This window comes from Micromesistius poutassou, assembly GCF_964030765.1.
Source record: "Micromesistius poutassou genome assembly, chromosome: 9".
Lineage (NCBI taxonomy): Eukaryota > Metazoa > Chordata > Actinopteri > Gadiformes > Gadidae > Micromesistius > Micromesistius poutassou.
The window spans coordinates 16,141,443-16,159,306 of record NC_140279.1 but is presented as its reverse complement, the minus strand read 5'-3'; the positions used below and the strand labels follow the sequence as shown (position 1 = coordinate 16,159,306).

Below are 17,864 nucleotides of genomic sequence, written 5' to 3'. Positions count from 1 at the left end.
AAAAAATTTAATAATTACACATTGAATCTTTGCATTGATATCAACTTGCCATATCTGAATATTCAAGGCCAGTCCTACAATTGCAGTGCCAGAACCGTACCTGTGTGATACTTATTTGACGGTCTGCTGTATGTGAAATATCTAAAATGTGTGCATTTTGTGTATATACAATATGTGTGTGTGTGACATTTCATTACCTACAACTTTACAATGGCGGGCCTTGAATCTGGTTTGGAGCGTTGGTGTGCCTTAGCCCCGAGACACATTAGGAACCACTTGTGTAGCTTCATTCATTACCAAGGTTTACCGCCGAGTTTAGCAACAACTTTTGAAGATTATGCTATTCCACATAAGGTTTGTCTAGGCATCAGTGACAGGTGAGCTTTGGTCCCGGGTGGCTGCGACGCTACCTGTACTTGAGACAGACTTAAAGGCCACCATAGTTCAAGAGCATCAATCATGGCCGCCTCTTGGTGAACCTGCTTCGACCTCCGTTAGGGTTCCTAATGGAGTCTCTTGGGATCATTTCACTTAGAATCACACAAGCAACTCACCGCATAACTCAGCACTGATCCAATCAAACACGCACAACACATCAGCATGCACTGAGAAATCTGCAAATCGTTCTAATTTAAAAATAAATGTGTTTGTGTTATAAGTAAGGTGATCCACTAGTGCAAAAGATTTCAATTTTGGTTCATGATTACAGAGATCGATTTACTCGGGAAAGACTGAGGGTGGAGGAGACTTCAGAAGTATATATCACTGTTCTGCTCCATACTCTACACACCAGAATGATTATACTGCAGCTTTCCCTCCATGTTTGATTAGAACATGGATGGGCCACCCCCAGGAAAATTAATGGGAAATTACGATGAGGATGATTCTTTTTGTGATTCAGTGGGATGGTTTCCCTCCGTCTCTCATCTGTATTCTGTAGGCCTACAGCTCACATCGCTGCCATTCTTCCGTTATTCAACTCGGGTTATTCAAAAGGTCAATGGAGCAATTACCACCCCATAAATAATCAAGTCTTCACCAGAGAGTTCCAGCTGAGAAACCTCCTAATTTGTTTTAACTTAATTTAACTGAAGTTTGATTGGCTGCCCCTGTGGTCTTAATGAAACAAACAATTTGCAATATAGATTATAATAAATTGAATTATACCTTGTAAATTAGGCATTAGTTGGTTGAGTTAAAGGTGTATTTTAATACTACTTAAAGCTACAATCTTCAAGATGTTTTGATTATAATGTTACACAACATTTGTTATTAATGTGGTTGTTATAATTTATCTATTTTATTTGCTTGCTGTATGTTTTTGTCCTATATTTGTAACAGTAAAGTGTATTGGGACCATGCTGAATGGTGATAATGTTTAAATGTATTGATTGGTGGATAGACAGAAGGCCACCGAGACCCAGGTCCATTGCCCCAGTTCCGAGAATTCTAGGATTGAAAAATCTCCCATTTTCTGGCCAATCACAGCCTATCATAGTGAACTGATCTGTCTTCTGCTAACAAAGGAAAAAAAACGTTCTTTATGAAAGAGCACACAGCAGATAAAGGGCCAAAATAACAAGTCACAGCCAGGCGCGTGCCATCCATATAGGCAGGTGGGGCAGCAAACTACTTCTACTACCAAAAAAAATAGTTCCTCAGTAAATCATTGCTCCAAGTCTATTTTTAATAATGTGGTTGTCACATTAACTATCTGTAGTTTCTGTAGGCTTTGGGTGATGGTGGCGTTTCTAGTTGAGTTTAATGTGTCATGCAATGTTGGGGCAGGGCAGCTCAGTGACCGCGTTCCTCCGTATGTTTATCGCATAACCCTGCAGGCTGCAATAACAATTGCAATCCGCGCTAAAAGATGCCTATGAAGTAGAAAAGTAGTCTGCCCCATGGTCATATTCTAGAACTGTTGTTTTAACTCAAATTATTCCACCAGTATCTTTCGTTGTTTCTTTATCAGATGCAGATATGGCGAGAGGTGTTGCACCTGTGATTAACAGTGTTGAGTTTCTGTTAAAAAACCCATTTGAGAGGTTAAAATTGGAAGAGAAGTTAGCCATCAAACAAATTGGCCCAGACAGACCGGACATAAACATTATCCAACAAACGAAGGATAGTGGAAAAAATAACATAATTTCTCCCGAGCATGGTATGAAAATAAATAATGGCTATGTGGTTGCTATAATATATAATATGTATATATAAAAAAAACATAAATTGTGGGTGTGGTCATACGCCAGTAGTTTATGCCCTACTGTAATTTAGGGTCACCGCACACTACTGGTCACATTTTACCCCTTATCCGAAACCACTTCTATAAGTTGTAGAGGGAAAACCAGTTCTCCTTCTAGAAAGCTGTCTTCGGTTCTGCATTGAGACAGTTTGAATTTAAACCTAAGGCAAGGCCTAATATTTAGTTTTAGTTAGTTATCTGTACAGTAACAATTCTAAACTTTGAAATAATTCAGTCAACTTCAAAAATAAGTCACATTTCACATTGAGTTGAATAACAGTATAATAATAAAATATAGCACATAATACAAAATAGAAGAATAACATGTATAAATAAAAATATTAATAAATGAGTTTGACAATGTTTAGCAAGCAGACACAAGTTGACTAACAACTTCAACACATTTTCCCCATGAATGGATTCTCAAGCCCCTTTTCACTAAACAGAAAACCTGAACAGAAAAGTTTTCTGAAAGTCTTCAGAAAACAATCTTTCATAATCACAGCAAAAAAACTAGTGCCAGACTATGACTCAGAATTCTCTCATTAGTCTCTAAAAAAATGAAATCGGACCAATTAAACCCCGATATCTTGCTTGACTGGGCATTCAATTCAACTCCTTCCATCCAGATACATTTCTAAACAATATGCAATGCACCTTTTATTTCAGTTTTCCTTGTTGCATCAGGTCTTTCTAGGTTATTGTCGTAAGTGTTACACACACAGTCACCCCTGTTGTGTCTTGTTTCGCTGCAGGCTGACCATCAACGCCGAGTGTCAGCTGCAGCTGCACAACTTCCCCATGGACCACCACTCATGCCCACTCATCTTCTCCAGCTGTGAGTACACACACCCTGGACGACCACTGGCCTTCTCAGCAGTTGCCATGGGGTTTCTTTGTCGTCATGGCATTCCCTGTTACACGCTTAGTTGGTTAAGCTTCCGTCATGTCATGAATTAAGTTATTTTATTTTTGTATTGTGTCAAACTAGTAAAACGGACAGATTTAAAGATGCTCAGTATCTCTCCAAAGTGGGGGCTTGTAAAACTATTTCTTTCTGTGACCCATATCGTGGTTATTTTGTAAACGGTACAATATTTTGTGCAGTTGAGGTTTTTGCTTTATGCAAAATGTTTATTGTTGCGACCCACAGTTTAAGAACCACTGTTCTGAAATAACTTGCTCATGCTTAGACTTATTTCCAAACGTTTTGAATCAACCAGTTGAATGATGTGGTCATGCTTAATATACCGCTCTTAAAACCAGCTGTGGCAATTTGCGTTTAATCTGTTGTCTCCTAGTCTTAGGTCTTAGGTCCAAGCAAAGTAGTCATTGTGATTATACAATCAGGTTAATAAATCACATTCGAGTAGTAGACATTTTGAGTTTTTAACGTAAAGTGTTAAAGTGCATTATTTATAGTCAATGTAAATAGTCCTGATATATTCTGTAGTATAAATAACATTCTGGCTTGATCGGTAAATTATATAGATTTTGCCAAAACACATTAACATGTTGGGCATGTGGGTTTTTTGTTATTTGCCCTGATGGAACTGCAAGTCAAATCCTAAAAATGCTTATAAAAAATCTTGTATATATATATAAATATATATTATTATTATTATTATATAAATTTTGTCAGTCAGTATCAGGGTGGGAATTTCACGACAGCCACGACGGCCATGGCCGCACTTTGGCCTTGATGCCCTGTGAAAGAATTTTCAATTTACGGCCAAAGTGGTCTTTGTGCCCCTGTCAAAGTTCCAGTGTAAACAATGCTAGTGATGCGTGGTGGGATTTTATGGAATTACGGCCATCCTAGTGCGCGCAGTAGGCTAGTCCCGTGTCTGTGGATCAGAGCGATTGCTCTGCTGTGATTGTTCCAAAATAGAACTTGCGCAACTTCGCGAGCCGCGCAGGTGAAGTATCAACATCACATGAAAGAAGAACATCAACCAGCCTCCTCAGCAGTGTTTGTAATAACACAGTTTAAAATAACGGCGTTAGGTAACGCCGTTATTTGTTCAGTAACGGGTAATCTAACTAATTACTTTTTAACGCCGTTACCGTTACTGACAGTTAAATGTGGTGCGGTACTATGAATTGATTGAATAAACTGTAATCCAAACGCATCCCTGGCTCCACACAAACTGCTAGTGAGGAGACCGGGTTTAACAACGAGATAAGCGATTATGATTGGCTAAGGCAGAGTCATGTTTCATGGTAGTCAATCGGAGCCAGTGTTTTTACACACAAGCCAGGATACACGTGCCACACGCACACACAAACACCAAACAGATTCGATGAAGCAGTAGAAATGACGAGTCCGGAGAAATCCGATGAAAAGTTGGCATTTTCAAGGTGGAGATATAAACACTAATTCATTGAGGTCAAAGGCAAGAACATGCATGTAAAGTGTACATTATGTCCAGGAGCAAAGACGTTGTAAGCAACTCTAATTTAATGAAGCATCTCACAACGACACACGCATCTACAAAGCTACTTTTTTTTTTGTTTACAGTAACGCAAATAATTACTTTCCCAGGTAACTAGTTACTTTTATTATAGAGTAATTCAGTTACTAACTCCGTTATTTTTTGGAACAAGTAGTGAGTAACTATGACTGCACTGTGTCAGGAGAAAGTGTATCTCTAATACGTCTGTGTTTAGGTCACAGTGGCTCTCTCTCTCTCTCTCTCTCTCTCTCTCTCTCTCTCTCTCTCTCTCTCTCTCTCTCTCTCTCTCTCTCTCTACAATATGAGATGTTTTTCAATGTTTCTAAATTAAAACAAATGTTTTAATACATAATTTATGTTTTTTGGTGAATGAGAATGTTAAGGTATTAATCTGAAAGGTATTAATCTGAAAGGTAAAACCAGCGTAATTTAACCAAACAGCCTTTGTACCCTGTCATGTGGCCTTTGTGCCCTTAAAAAAAATGTGAACGGGAAGGCCAAATGGCCTTGCCCCTAAAATTATGAAATTCCAAGCCTGGTCAGTATTCAAGCTGGTAGATAGCCTCTTATTTGATGCTTCTGCTCGACCTTTAAGGATAATTGTGTTATATTGGACCAGAGTGCATTGTAAGCTCTTGCGGTTACTCAGAAATGTTGTTAATGTTAATGTACAAAAAGAAAGGATGCACAGACCTTTAATTCTAAATCATATGCATTGTCCGGAAGTGTACTATATTTGTTACACCCACTCAGTGCAATTTAGTCCAACCAGATGGTGCAGCCAGAATAAGAACGAGCCAAACACAATCTAAACTAGAGCTCAAGTATGAAACCAACAGTTTAAGGACAGGGGCATTTCAAAAGAGCTGCTTAACGTAAAAGATTTGAGGCAAGCATAATAGTTGCAGATTATGCGCATGACTTGTCTCCATATCTGCATAGGCAGGTCTTGTTTTGTTAAAGAAAGAAATATGAAATTGACCGAATTATTACATAAAGCCAAGACTGACGCGTTCAAGGTCAGGAGAAAACTCCAACATTTGAAGAAAACTTTTGAAACGGATCAGCCACAGATGACAAACGCACAGCATTTCTAACAAGCATAGTTTTTCACAACTCTACCTTTCAATAGACAGAGGGTTTTTTTGGTTTCCTTTTGGATCAAAGCTGATCAAGCAGCTCTGTGCAAAAAAAGAACCCTGGGGCACATCTCCCCCATCATGTGAAGGTCAGTGGTGTCACTGAGGGGGATTCTGAGCTCTGATGAACCCAGGCCCATTCACTTACTCTGCTGTCTGAGACAGACATGGTCCTCTGGTGTCTACACATACGTCTGTCTAACAAGGGCCTCCATCATTAGGACTTCTCGCAGAATCTCTCCAGAAAGTGTCCATGGAGTTAAACCTCTTCCACCTTATTTTCCAGTGTTCAAAAGAAATGCATAGCAATCTAAAATAAAATGTATGAAAAAAATAGCTACAAATATTTAAATGGTTGTTTACCGGCCATGTGGGACCCACACTTACACTAAGGCTCGCTCATGTTTGCAGATGGATACCCAAGGGACGAAATGATCTACAAGTGGAGGAGGAACTCAGTGGAGGCGTCTGACCAGAAGTCCTGGAGACTCTACCAGTTCGACTTTCGGGGCCTAAGGAACACCTCGGACATCCTGAAGACCTCCACAGGTATCAAAATGTTAACGTTATTATATATGATTATAATATGTATGTATTTTCTATTTGAACGCAGCTCATTCTAAAATGTTTTTGACCCAGCCTTTTGCCAATCTTATTAAACGGCGGACATAGCCAATATTCTACCAGGTTGACCTTTGAACCAACGGAACAAAGCTGTAAGTTTTATAACACCCAACAACAGCAGGCTGAGATCATAGGAGATAGCTTTATAGTATTCTAGAGAGAGAAAGATAAAATGAGGTCCAACAAGACGGGTGGGGATGTAGAAAACACCCACCAAATACACATCGATTCTGTTACAGAACCGTACGCACAGCATTGATTGTATTGTAATTTATATTGAAACAGGGGAGGTGGGTTTTAAATCCCTCTTCATCCCTCTTAATCCAACAAGGTAAAGCCTGATCCTCATCGGCTTTGACAGCACTGCGGAAATCCACCTATAGGCTATGCATTAGAAGTTTAACTTGAAGCACTGAAATACATAATCCAAAGTAAATATTTGAATAGTATAATTTATTACATTAAATGAGGAGTCAATGTAATACATGTGTTAATGCTTACTAGGATGGTCTGGGCGTCGAGGCTACAGCCTTTGGCCACAGATAATCAAGACATGATGAATGTAAATAAGGTGCCAGAGTGTGTTAAAAAAAAAAGCATACAAAAATGCTGGAGGGGGAAAATGTTGAAGATTGTTGTGAAAATAGGGATAGTGAAGCTGTGGTGGTTCTTCATGCTCACAGGGAGAGTGAAGTGGTGGTGGTTCTTAAGGCTAACAGGGAGAGTGAAGCAGTGGTGGTTCTGTATGGTAACAGGGATGGTGAAGCGATGGTGGTTATTCACGCTAACACAGTGTTTCCCATACATAGACCAATGTGTGGCGCAGAGCCACAGATTCAACAACGAGCGCCACAAATTGATTCCGCTTTTTAAATTTATTTTTATTTTAACACGATTTTTAAGTATAAATATCTCACGCACACGCAACAAATGTCACGCCAAAAAAAGAAAAATACCCGTTAGATCTCTCGTTGCTTCGGACGAGCGCTAAATTGCTGCGGCTGTCACCCCCGCCCCCACCCCCCGTCAATCCCGTACTAACCCTCCCCCCCGCCCCTCCCCCCCCCCATCAACAATCCCGTCCGCCCGCAACCCAACTCCCCCCCGTCAATAATTCCACCCGCGGTTATAATCAGGGGTGCACATAACTGGTACGGCGCTTTTGCGTAACTCACCGTCAGGTCATCAAAACAAAACTACACGTGTATCTTGTACTACTTCTGCGTTTCCCCACCTGCGCAAAAAAAGGCAAACGGAGCCGGAGCGCTGTGTGCGCTGCGCACCGCGCGCACACTGGAGAACTGCGCAAAATCAGCTGATCGCAATGTCCGTTACTGTGAGACATCCTATCGCTCCGTGGCAGCGACGGACGGCACCTCCGTCAACAACTCCACCCGCGGTGGAATTGCCTTTATCATTATCAAAATGACGCTACGTGTGGAGTGCGTACCGAACACCATCTCCTGATACTCAAATGAGTAACTCACTTAAAAAGTTATGTGCACCCCTGGTTATAATGTAAGCATTATAAGATTCTACAGAGTCTGACTCCGGCCAAAAACCAAAAGTTGCCAACCCTGCAGGGGGGCACCACACATTGCTGTCTGGTCTGTGGAAAACACTGTAACAGGAATAGTGATGACACAGTGGTGGTGGTTCTGCGTGCTTACAGGGCTAGGTAAGCAGTGGTGGTTGTTGTTCTTTATGCCAACTGGAGTATGAAGCGTAGGTGGTTCTTCATGCACACAGGCATAGTGAAGCAGGGGGTGTTGGTTGGTCGTCCTTCACGCCAACAGGAATAGTGACACGGCACTGGTTCTTGTGCTCGCGCTAACAGGGGACTATGTGGTGATGACGGTGTACTTCGACCTGAGCAGGAGGATGGGTTACTTCACCATCCAGACTTACATCCCCTGCATCCTCACTGTCGTGCTCTCCTGGGTCTCCTTCTGGATCAAGAAGGACGCGACACCTGCCAGGACGGCGCTAGGTAGGCCCAGCCCTACACCAGCCTCAGGCCTGTCATTAACACAGGTCATGTTAAAATGTGTTCTATTTGCACTTCGAGCATCCAAAAGGCTGAGGTGACTGACCCGCCCTCCAGCCTAAACAGTGTAATTAAATTGATTTCCACTCTTCTCCATCCACTAACCGATATTGAAATGCTTTGTGCGTGAGTGAGCCTGTCACTTATAAGCCATCTGTACAGTGAAGACTTTGAGTAAACCCTCAGCCAAAACATTCACTTCCAATGTCATGGTGGAACATTTGACGGTTATTTTTTCAGATTGCATGCATGGTTGGTTTGTGTGATAATGTGGTCATTCATATGTCACGCTCAGGTTCCTCATCCACATGCTTCTTATTCACTCCTTTTAATTTTTGCCTTAACCTTTTTTTATGTTTACACTTCATTCAATCTCATGCAGTCCCGGGAACGGTTTGGTGAAGGTAATTTTATTACACTTTTTTCCCTTCTTTAAAAGGTTTTGTTCCGAAACGAATTTAACAAAGCTTTGTTTGTTGCACAAGTTTATACTGAATATTTTAAAATAATCATCCAATTGACGGGTTGAGATATATCTGTCCCTGCTCTCGCAGACAATTGACTAGAAGTATACATAAGAAAAGACAGGTAAGGCTCCATGGCAATACATATGGCTAGTCATCATGAAAACATATGGAAAGTCACCATGACAGCAGATATGGCTAGTCACTATGTACAGGTAGGACTGAAACCCATGGAAACAGATAGGACTCATCACCATGACAACAGGACGGGATAGTCCCCATGACAACAGGTAAACCTATTCCCCCTGACAACAGGTAGGGATAGTCCCCATGGCAACAGGTAGGACTAATCACAAGGCAACAGGTAGGACTAGACACCATGCTGACGGATAGGGCTAATTACCACGACAACAGAGGTTGGGCTAGTAAACACGAACACAGGTTGGAGGTCATCGCCATGACAACAGGTCTACAGTGACCAGGGGAAAAATCTAGCGGCATGTCCTCCTGAAATAGATGGGGCCTGCCTGTCACCATGGAAACCAGAGGGAAGCAAGCGTCTGTCCCAGTCAGTCAGTCTCCCCAAAGTCATGAGGAGCGCCCAGCGGTGATCAGGAGTGGAGGGGACAGGGGGCATCAGAGGTGGAGTAAATTCCCTCAAAACAACAGCCATGGGGGAAGAGAGCGGAGCGATGTGCTGCCCTTCATCTGTGTCAATCCGGAGAACCCTCATCTCAGCTCTGGACATCTGCAACACAGGCAGCCCTGGCCTTCTGCTCAGGTCATCACATCTGCAACACAAGCCTGGCCTTCTGCTCAGGGAGTCACATCTGCAACACAAGCCTGGCCTTCTGCTCAGGGCATCACATCTGCAACACAAGCCTGGCCTTCTGCTCAGGGCATCACATCTGCAACACGGGCGGCCCTTGCCGCCTGTGAATGTGGCAAAGGCACATTCAGATTTAAAAGCCCTCTCTTTATTCTCCTTCTCCCAAGAGACCGAAGGAATCCCCCCCATGTAGTTTTTTCCTCACCGCCAACACCACCAGCTGGTGTCATTGTGACATTTCTTTACAATTTGCTTTCTTTACAATAAAAAGAAAACATTTTTCAGTTTTCTTCTTTTTATTGAACTCCTTTTAGGCTGTGATATTCCTTCACCACTCACTGGGATCAGCACTAGTGTTGATGTCAGCTCCCCGCATCAGGACGCCTGAATCCCGACCGATCTTCCACCACATGCTGAAAACTCAAAACTATTCATACCGCATCTTGGACAGTGAAAATAAATAATAATAATAATAATAATAATAATAATAATAAAAAAAATAATATTAATAATAATAATAATAACAACACAGGCAAAATCTATCTGTCTCTCCGTCTCCATCTCTTATATCGCTTCTATATCGTAGCATCTATAAGCAGTTGCTTTGCTTATTCTCTTAAGTTGTATAAACTTAAATTTATCTCTTTTTTGGGGGTTTATCTTCATCCTATAAGACATTTACCGTTAGCCGCTTTGGAACAAAGCGTCTGCTTAATAAATGTAATGTAATGTTAAACATAATGCAAGTACTAATCATTTGTCAGTTATAATGACTCTGCTGTCATAAGCCGTGTACTACTCCACTTTCTAACATCATTCAGACTTAAACATTTTGACGGTCGGTTCAATTCCACTGTCAGATTTGATAGTAGCCTACATTCCCCACCTTTATCTTTCTGTAATATGATCCAAAGCTGCAAAGAACCAACCTCTCCATGTATGTGATGGAGGTCTGCGGTCCATGATGAACTATCTAGTCAAATCAAATCTATTTATGAAGCACGTTTAAAAACAACCAGGGTTGTTTACGACATATGACATACACGACAGAGAAGAGATAAAAGACTTAAGTTCTCGTGACTGTTTAAATGCCAGGGAGCCTACGTAGTCGGACAGGGTTTTAAAGCCCAGGTATCCCTGATGAAGACAGCTCCTGCTAACCGTTCCAGATGTTTTCTTGCGTGGTTGACACCGCCGTCGGTGTACGAATGTGTGAATGAAAGGCACCAATTGTAAAGCGCTTTCCTAACCACATGTTAGAAAAGCGCTATAAGCAATCCATTACGCATTTAACATGTCGCTGGGTCCTCCCCACCCCCCTTGCCAGGCATCACCACGGTGCTGACCATGACCACTCTCAGCTCCGTGGCCCGCACATCCCTCCCACGTGTCTCCTACGTCACCGCCATGGACCTCTTCGTCACCGTCTGCTTCCTGTTTGTGTTCGCGGCGCTCATGGAGTACGCCACGCTCAACTACTACTCGGCCAGCGCACGCAGACCGGTGCTCAGCAAGCCCCGCAGACCGGTAAGATCCGCTTGGAACTTGATTCAAACGTTTTTTGTTTTTGGGGGTTTATTATTGTTTATTTTTCCACTTGATTCTATGCTTTTGATCGCAAGCCTTTTTACTTTATGGCCTGGACAGTATAGACCAACAAACAGGAAAGTTGGGTGAAAGAGTAGTGTGGGGTGTGTGACTCCCAAACGAAAGGTTATGAGTTAGTACCCCTATGTATGCAGTCTACCTGTAGGCATCCTTGAGCAAGAGACCCCAACCCCTACCTGCTCCTTCATGACATTGGCCCCTCAAAACATATTCCCCGTAAGACACTTTGAATAGAAGCTTTTTGTCAAAGTGACAAATAGTGATCGATACATAGCATCGACCATCAACCTTGACAAAGGAATGACTTTTTAAAGTTTAAATCTAGTCAATCCTGCAAACGAGAGGTGGAAAGAGGTGTTTCATTAACTTCTTAGAACATCAAGTAGAACATGAAAGAGGTTGACTCACCGGAGAGTGTGTCACATGCCATGACTCAAGCAGTTTGTATCTTTGTAAATAGCAAGTTGAGTCATTGATTAACATTTTTTATTACACCGCTCCTCTCAATGCTGTGGAACGCTCCGTTCACTTGCATGGACGTTCCCGACTTCCGGTGGTGAATTATTTTTCATTATGCCCGTGTCACACTGTCCCAAAATTGACACCAGATAAACACACAAATGTGGAATTTTGAATTTCGCATGAAGATGGCCCCGAACTTGGTCAACAGCCGAAGCAAGTACAATGCCTACAGAAGGTCAAACAATGGCACCCGAACCACACACACGAGATGTCATATTGAGGGTACGATGCGTTTGAACTAGGTCACGAAGGCGTCACGTGACCTCCCGTTGGTATAACACCTTCATATAATCATCTATCTATCTGATATTTAGATATCATCTATCATATCTAAATAATCTATATAATCGATATATAATATATTTGTCGCATCCGTTCAAATGAGGCTATTGATTTTCTGTTAAAGGTGTCTGACTTGTTTATTTATGAATCATATCCATTTTTTGAGACCCGCACCTGCAAAGTTCAGCACCAGATCCGACCTGTCATCCGTGATCAAAATGAAATCCGCACCAAAACATGGAAAGGATCTCCTTTGGGTGGCTTTCACTCGATTTATGCAGAGTCTTCGGGCAGCGCAGTGTCATCGCTGGAGTCTCCGCTCCACGTCTGACAAATGATCAGCTGTTGGAACCAGACGAGGTCTCTTCGCAGCTTGGAGTCAAGTGTCGTATCGTTGACTAAAACGGACGTTACAATCCGCCTGTTTTAGAAACTTTCATGCGGGTACCCGACCCGTTGCAGGACTAATATTATATAATAGCCTACTGTTTATGCTGAGACTGCTTTGCGTTTTGCTACCTGTAGGGTCTGTGTGCGGGCTTTGCGCGCAGGTATCTGGTGTGTGTTTGTCAGGTGAAAACTAAACGTCAAGGGAAAGAGGCGGTTGTTGAAAAAAGTATTAACACCGCTTATTAAGTTCACTCGTTGCTTATAATGGTTTATTCATTTCCCAGTATTATTTCCTTAATTTAGAGGACAGTTCTGTTCATTTTTAAATTGTCAAATAAATGCAATCATTTTTTGAAGTCGCAAGTTTTTTTAATTATTGTAAGCGAGTCGAGCTGACCTCGCCTGCTGTACCCACGGTCAAAATAGCAGAGACAATATCTATATAATCATTTTGATATAGGCCTAATAACCAGGAACTGAATTGTGATTAATTGTGATTGAAGCTTTGGGAGTTACACACGCCTCTGCTCTGTAGAGTTGCTCAGGACTGACTGGAAGATGCTCTGAGGCTGGCCTTTTATATGTCCACGTTACCATGACACATTGAAAACGCTTGAGCTACTCAAATTCGGCTGTCTTCGCCGACACCGTGGTTCCATCTCGATGTCATCGAACTCTAATACGACTGCTACACAACGGCATTGCGAGGGCTTCACGTAGTCGTGGTGCCTTCCTAAGACAATCGGGCAGCTTCTTGTTTCCTTCGCATTGTTTTCGTGAGGCGATGGCACCGATGATCACACAAACATGACATGACTTGACAAGATGCCATCACAATGGCAAAATGGACACAAGAATTCAATACGAAAATGAACCTTCGCAAGGTTCTTCAGCAAATCTTTGGCATGCCAAAGATTTTGGCACCGCTCACGAAGTTGCTGCCGGAGCCCGAGAAACTCCACCGGTGGTCATACGACGGCTTCAGATGCCCTCACGAATGGCCGGATGTTTTTACGATCAGAGCCGAATTTGAACATTACCGTGTGTCCATCAGGTGTCAATTTCGGGACAGTGTGACACGGGCATTAATGACTGTTGCTAAGCATATAATGACCGCTGTCAAGGAGAGTGGATTTTTTCACGTCTTCTGTATCACTCCGCAAGTAGTCCGGTAACTTATCAACCCCAGCGGATTGCAGATTGTAATAAGCGGGTTATGTATAGAACGTCGCCGGTCATTATCTAAAATAAGCCCCCTCAAGGCGAAGCAAGACACCTCTGCATCTCGTCGGTGTCCGGTTCGCCATGTTGGGGCTTATTTCCCGATAATGACCAGCGTTTCACACATTATCCCTTACATATTATCCTTCATTACAGTAATATCATGTTGCAATGAAGTAGAAAAATACCATGATTTATCCCATTCTGAAAGTTTTAAATTATAATAATTCAGTCAGAGGCAAAACAAAGAACCGCTGCCCTTTCAGAATATGCTGCCATTCTTCTGTTTTCAACCATTGTTCAAACCTTCACATCAGACAGGCATGGGCTACTGTACTTCATCCGCCTCTGTGTATTGGAGGCTTTTAGTTCCTTTTCCCTTTCAGCAATATTCATGACAGGTTTTAGTTCTTTTATTTTACGGAAACTTTGTTGGATTAGTTTGGGCTAATTTAAGAGAAACTGAATTGGCTATATAGGCTACTGAAGGTGTGAAAATAATGATGGTACTTTCGGTCATAAGTTGCTTTTTCTTTCAAAATGGTACTCAGCCTTTTCCTTATTCAAATTATCTTCACGTTCCTTTTTTAAAATAATATAAAAATGGTACACTTTGAGGCAGACAGCTAAAACCAAGTGCTGTTGACACTATTTCACTATGTTTAACAGGTTTTTTTTAAAAGACTGGCACCGCCTAAACCCTTGGTTACCAACATCTTTTTCCATCCAGATAGATCTCCAAACACTATTCACTGGACTTCATAGTTACAGTGGGAAGAGGCAGTACAAAGACTTTGTTACTGTACTTAAGTAGGCCTACAGCTTTCAGGTAGGCCTATCTGTACTAATCATTTTTACGGACAAATCTTTACTTTTACAACCTACATTTTTACACAAATATATGGACTTTTTACTCTTTCCATTTGCAAAACAGGCTTGTTACTTTAGTTTAGGGGAATTATGGAATTTTCTTCATTTTGCATCATTGCGTGCCTTCCCAACATAAAGACCAATTTCAACCTAAATGGGTGAGACAACAGAAAATACCATCTCTCGGTGTTTCCATTGGTGCATATATGTCATGTTCCTACACTGAGCTTATGTACCACAAGACAATTCCACCAGGAGAGAACCAAACCCCATACATCTTGTACATTGGTTTGCATTGGATGACTCCCCCTCTAGGTCAACCCCTTGTTATTGCATGCAGAGGTTTATGGCTGACATGGTTACCCGGTTACCTACCACTTCAACAGGTGTTGATGCAACACATCTCATGAAAACTGAGTTGATCCCGCGTTTACAGGCGATCTGGCAGGGGGGGGGGGGGTTTGGTACTCCTTTAAACCCTTCATTTAATGAAATCTCCCTGACTAAACCTCTGCTCCGCCTCCTTCCGTTCCAGCAGTACTCAGGGTTGGACGTACGGCCGCCGCACACCGTCATCGCCCTCAACAACGCCATGTACTGGCGGGAGTTTGAGGACGCGTGTGTCTACGAGTGTCTGGACGGCAAGGACTGCCAGAGCTTCTTCTGCTGCTACGAGGAGTGCAAAGACGGGGGCTGGCGAAAAGGACGCATCCACCTCGACTTGCTGGATCTGGACGCGTACGCTCGCGTCTTCTTTCCCACCTCCTTCCTGCTCTTCAACGTGGTGTATTGGGTGGGATACCTCTACCTTTAGCACGCCAATGGGAGAGCACGAACCCCACTGGAGAAACAGAGACCTCGCAGAGATGGGGGGGGGGGGGGGGGGGCGGGGGGGGGGCAAGCTGGTGAAGATCTTAAAGCGGCAAGCTGGTGAAGATGAACAGAGCTACGGAGACCCCTGACTTCAGGAATAAAACAAGACGCTCTGAAGAACTCCCTTCGTATACCAAAACACTCACAGGCTGATGATGAGGAGGACTCGTGTGAGTTGGGTTGTGTACCATAGGTCAGACCCAGTGGAGGAGAACCCGAGAGGGTTGGGGTAGAAGCGTCCACAGTGCCTTCCTCCGGAGGGGTAGCGACTATCAGCTACGCTCATCAGGGAAATAATGACCACAATGCGTGTGCGGTCCTAGTCTTTTCCAAACCATCAGCTTGGTGAACGAGGCAGCAAGAGTCTATGGAAGCAACAAGTCGAGGGATTGCCCCCGGGACTATGGCCCATACGGGCTGACTTAATCCTCCTGTCACGTTATGTATTCAGCACCTGTAGTTGACGCTTACAAAAAGAACGGACAAACAGAGACAGTACATCCCTTTTCTTTTTTTGTTCACCCCACTTTGTTATTTTGATTGAGTCTCACGGTTCTCATGCTTTCGGCTGTACAGCAACTGTGGGGCTCAATCAAAACACTATGTAATCAAAACAAAATGGGATGAGCAACATTGCTAATTGCCTAGTTTTTCTTGAGATTCAAAGATGCAATCACTTTGATTAACAATTGATAGAACCATTGGTAACACTTTATACAAGTCAAGGAGTCTCGACTTATCTTTACAATTAGTAATAATAAATCATTGTACGTTAATATTTTTTCATTATTCACAATAACCCTTAATATAGCACTAGCATCAACTTATGAAGAGTTACCGTCACCATTATCAAAGGAATATGCTGGATGACTTGATATCGGTGTTGTGATAAATCGCACACCACTGAGGTAGTGAATTAATGCACTGAGCTAGCTTTTTCTTTTTTTAACACAACAAAAAACAATAATTGAAAATAAAGCAGTGTACAATTTACTGACATCCACAGGCCTTTACCTTTTATTATGTATCTCAGTGTTCATCTCTACTACAAAACACAACATAGTTCGTTTAGTTTCATTTCCAAATGGATTGATCTTAGTCAAATCTGTGCTAAGATCAATGCTAGCACCATGGAATTGCCTTAGAATATTAACTCCAGAGCTGAGATGAGCAAAGGGAAAAGTCATATCCATTTATACATATAAATATAATTGAAAAACATTCATAGAAGTCCATACATGGTCCGAGTTAAAGCATTTGAGCTTGTTTGATATCATTGCGACTTTATTTGCCAAATATTTCACGTATGTGCCAAGTAATTCTTGTTATCTTAAATGATACCGTTAAGGAATTCATTTTTGATCAAGCACATGTAGTAACACTGGGAGCTGTGGAAGGGTTAAGGTGGCAGTGAAGTATTGACATTTTATTCTTAATGAAATACTCATGTCCAGCCCATTTCAATACAGTTTCATTAGCAACTGTTATCACTGTTACTCAGACGATTTGACGTTGCATTAGGTTTGTGAGTTCTGGTTTACAATCTAATAAACTTTTTTTTTTTCCTCGATTGCTTCAGTATTCAACCAACGCTCACGTATGACTTCTAGGCCTTACTGTTTTGATATACTTGTGTGGATGTTGGTGGTTTATAATTGCTGGTGGGGTATACTGTTGTTTTGTTGTTGCTGCTGCTGTTTATTCTGGTCCCCTGCAGCAGAGGCAGTTCTCAGGGGCAGCAATAATAAGGTCATTGGAGTGGTGCTACACTGTACAATATATCCCTCTTTAAAATCATCTTTGGAATAAAGCACTCCACATCAAGTGCTGTGAGTGTTGGGTGTACCACACGCTCAAATTCACCCAAAACGTTTTATAGATAGATAGGACTTTATACTCTGAGGTATTCATAAGAAAATATTAAAATGTGTATTGTATGAGTTTGTTTGTTTTAAGTATTTCAAAGACAGTGCTTTAAGTGTTGGTGGACTGATCACCACATGTAAAAAAACAAATTTAAAAAAAAAACATGATTTATTGATAGATTAGGAGAAGATTAGAAAGATTAGGAAGATTTGAAATCCATCCTGTTAAAGTAATGTATTTTGGGATTTGATGTGCAAAACATTTCTGAAAGTGATGCATAGACGTAGGGACCGGAAATTAAGTGCTAAATGTTACTGCCCCAAACCTTAAGTTATGGTTACTACAGTCATGTAATGTTTGGGTGTTTGGTTAGGCTTCACATATGATGATGTTAGACAGTATGTGGACTGTACAGCAACAACATAGGT

The 17,864-nt window shown here is 41.9% G+C and overlaps 1 protein-coding gene across 1 annotated transcript in view; it reads left to right on the top strand.

Moving 5' to 3' along the window:
- Positions 1 to 15,511, top strand: part of gabrg3 (gamma-aminobutyric acid type A receptor subunit gamma3) — a gene marked incomplete at both ends in the record, with an annotated part of 53,576 nt that extends 38,065 nt beyond the window's left edge. Inside the window, 5 exons of the mRNA XM_084472800.1 lie at positions 3,001 to 3,083; positions 6,252 to 6,389; positions 8,302 to 8,454; positions 11,132 to 11,331; positions 15,233 to 15,511. Of these exons, the coding sequence (XP_084328926.1) occupies positions 3,001 to 3,083; positions 6,252 to 6,389; positions 8,302 to 8,454; positions 11,132 to 11,331; positions 15,233 to 15,511 (853 nt within the window). The remainder of the gene's footprint in view (positions 1 to 3,000; positions 3,084 to 6,251; positions 6,390 to 8,301; positions 8,455 to 11,131; positions 11,332 to 15,232) is intronic.
- Between the last annotated feature and the right edge of the window lie 2,353 nt (positions 15,512 to 17,864).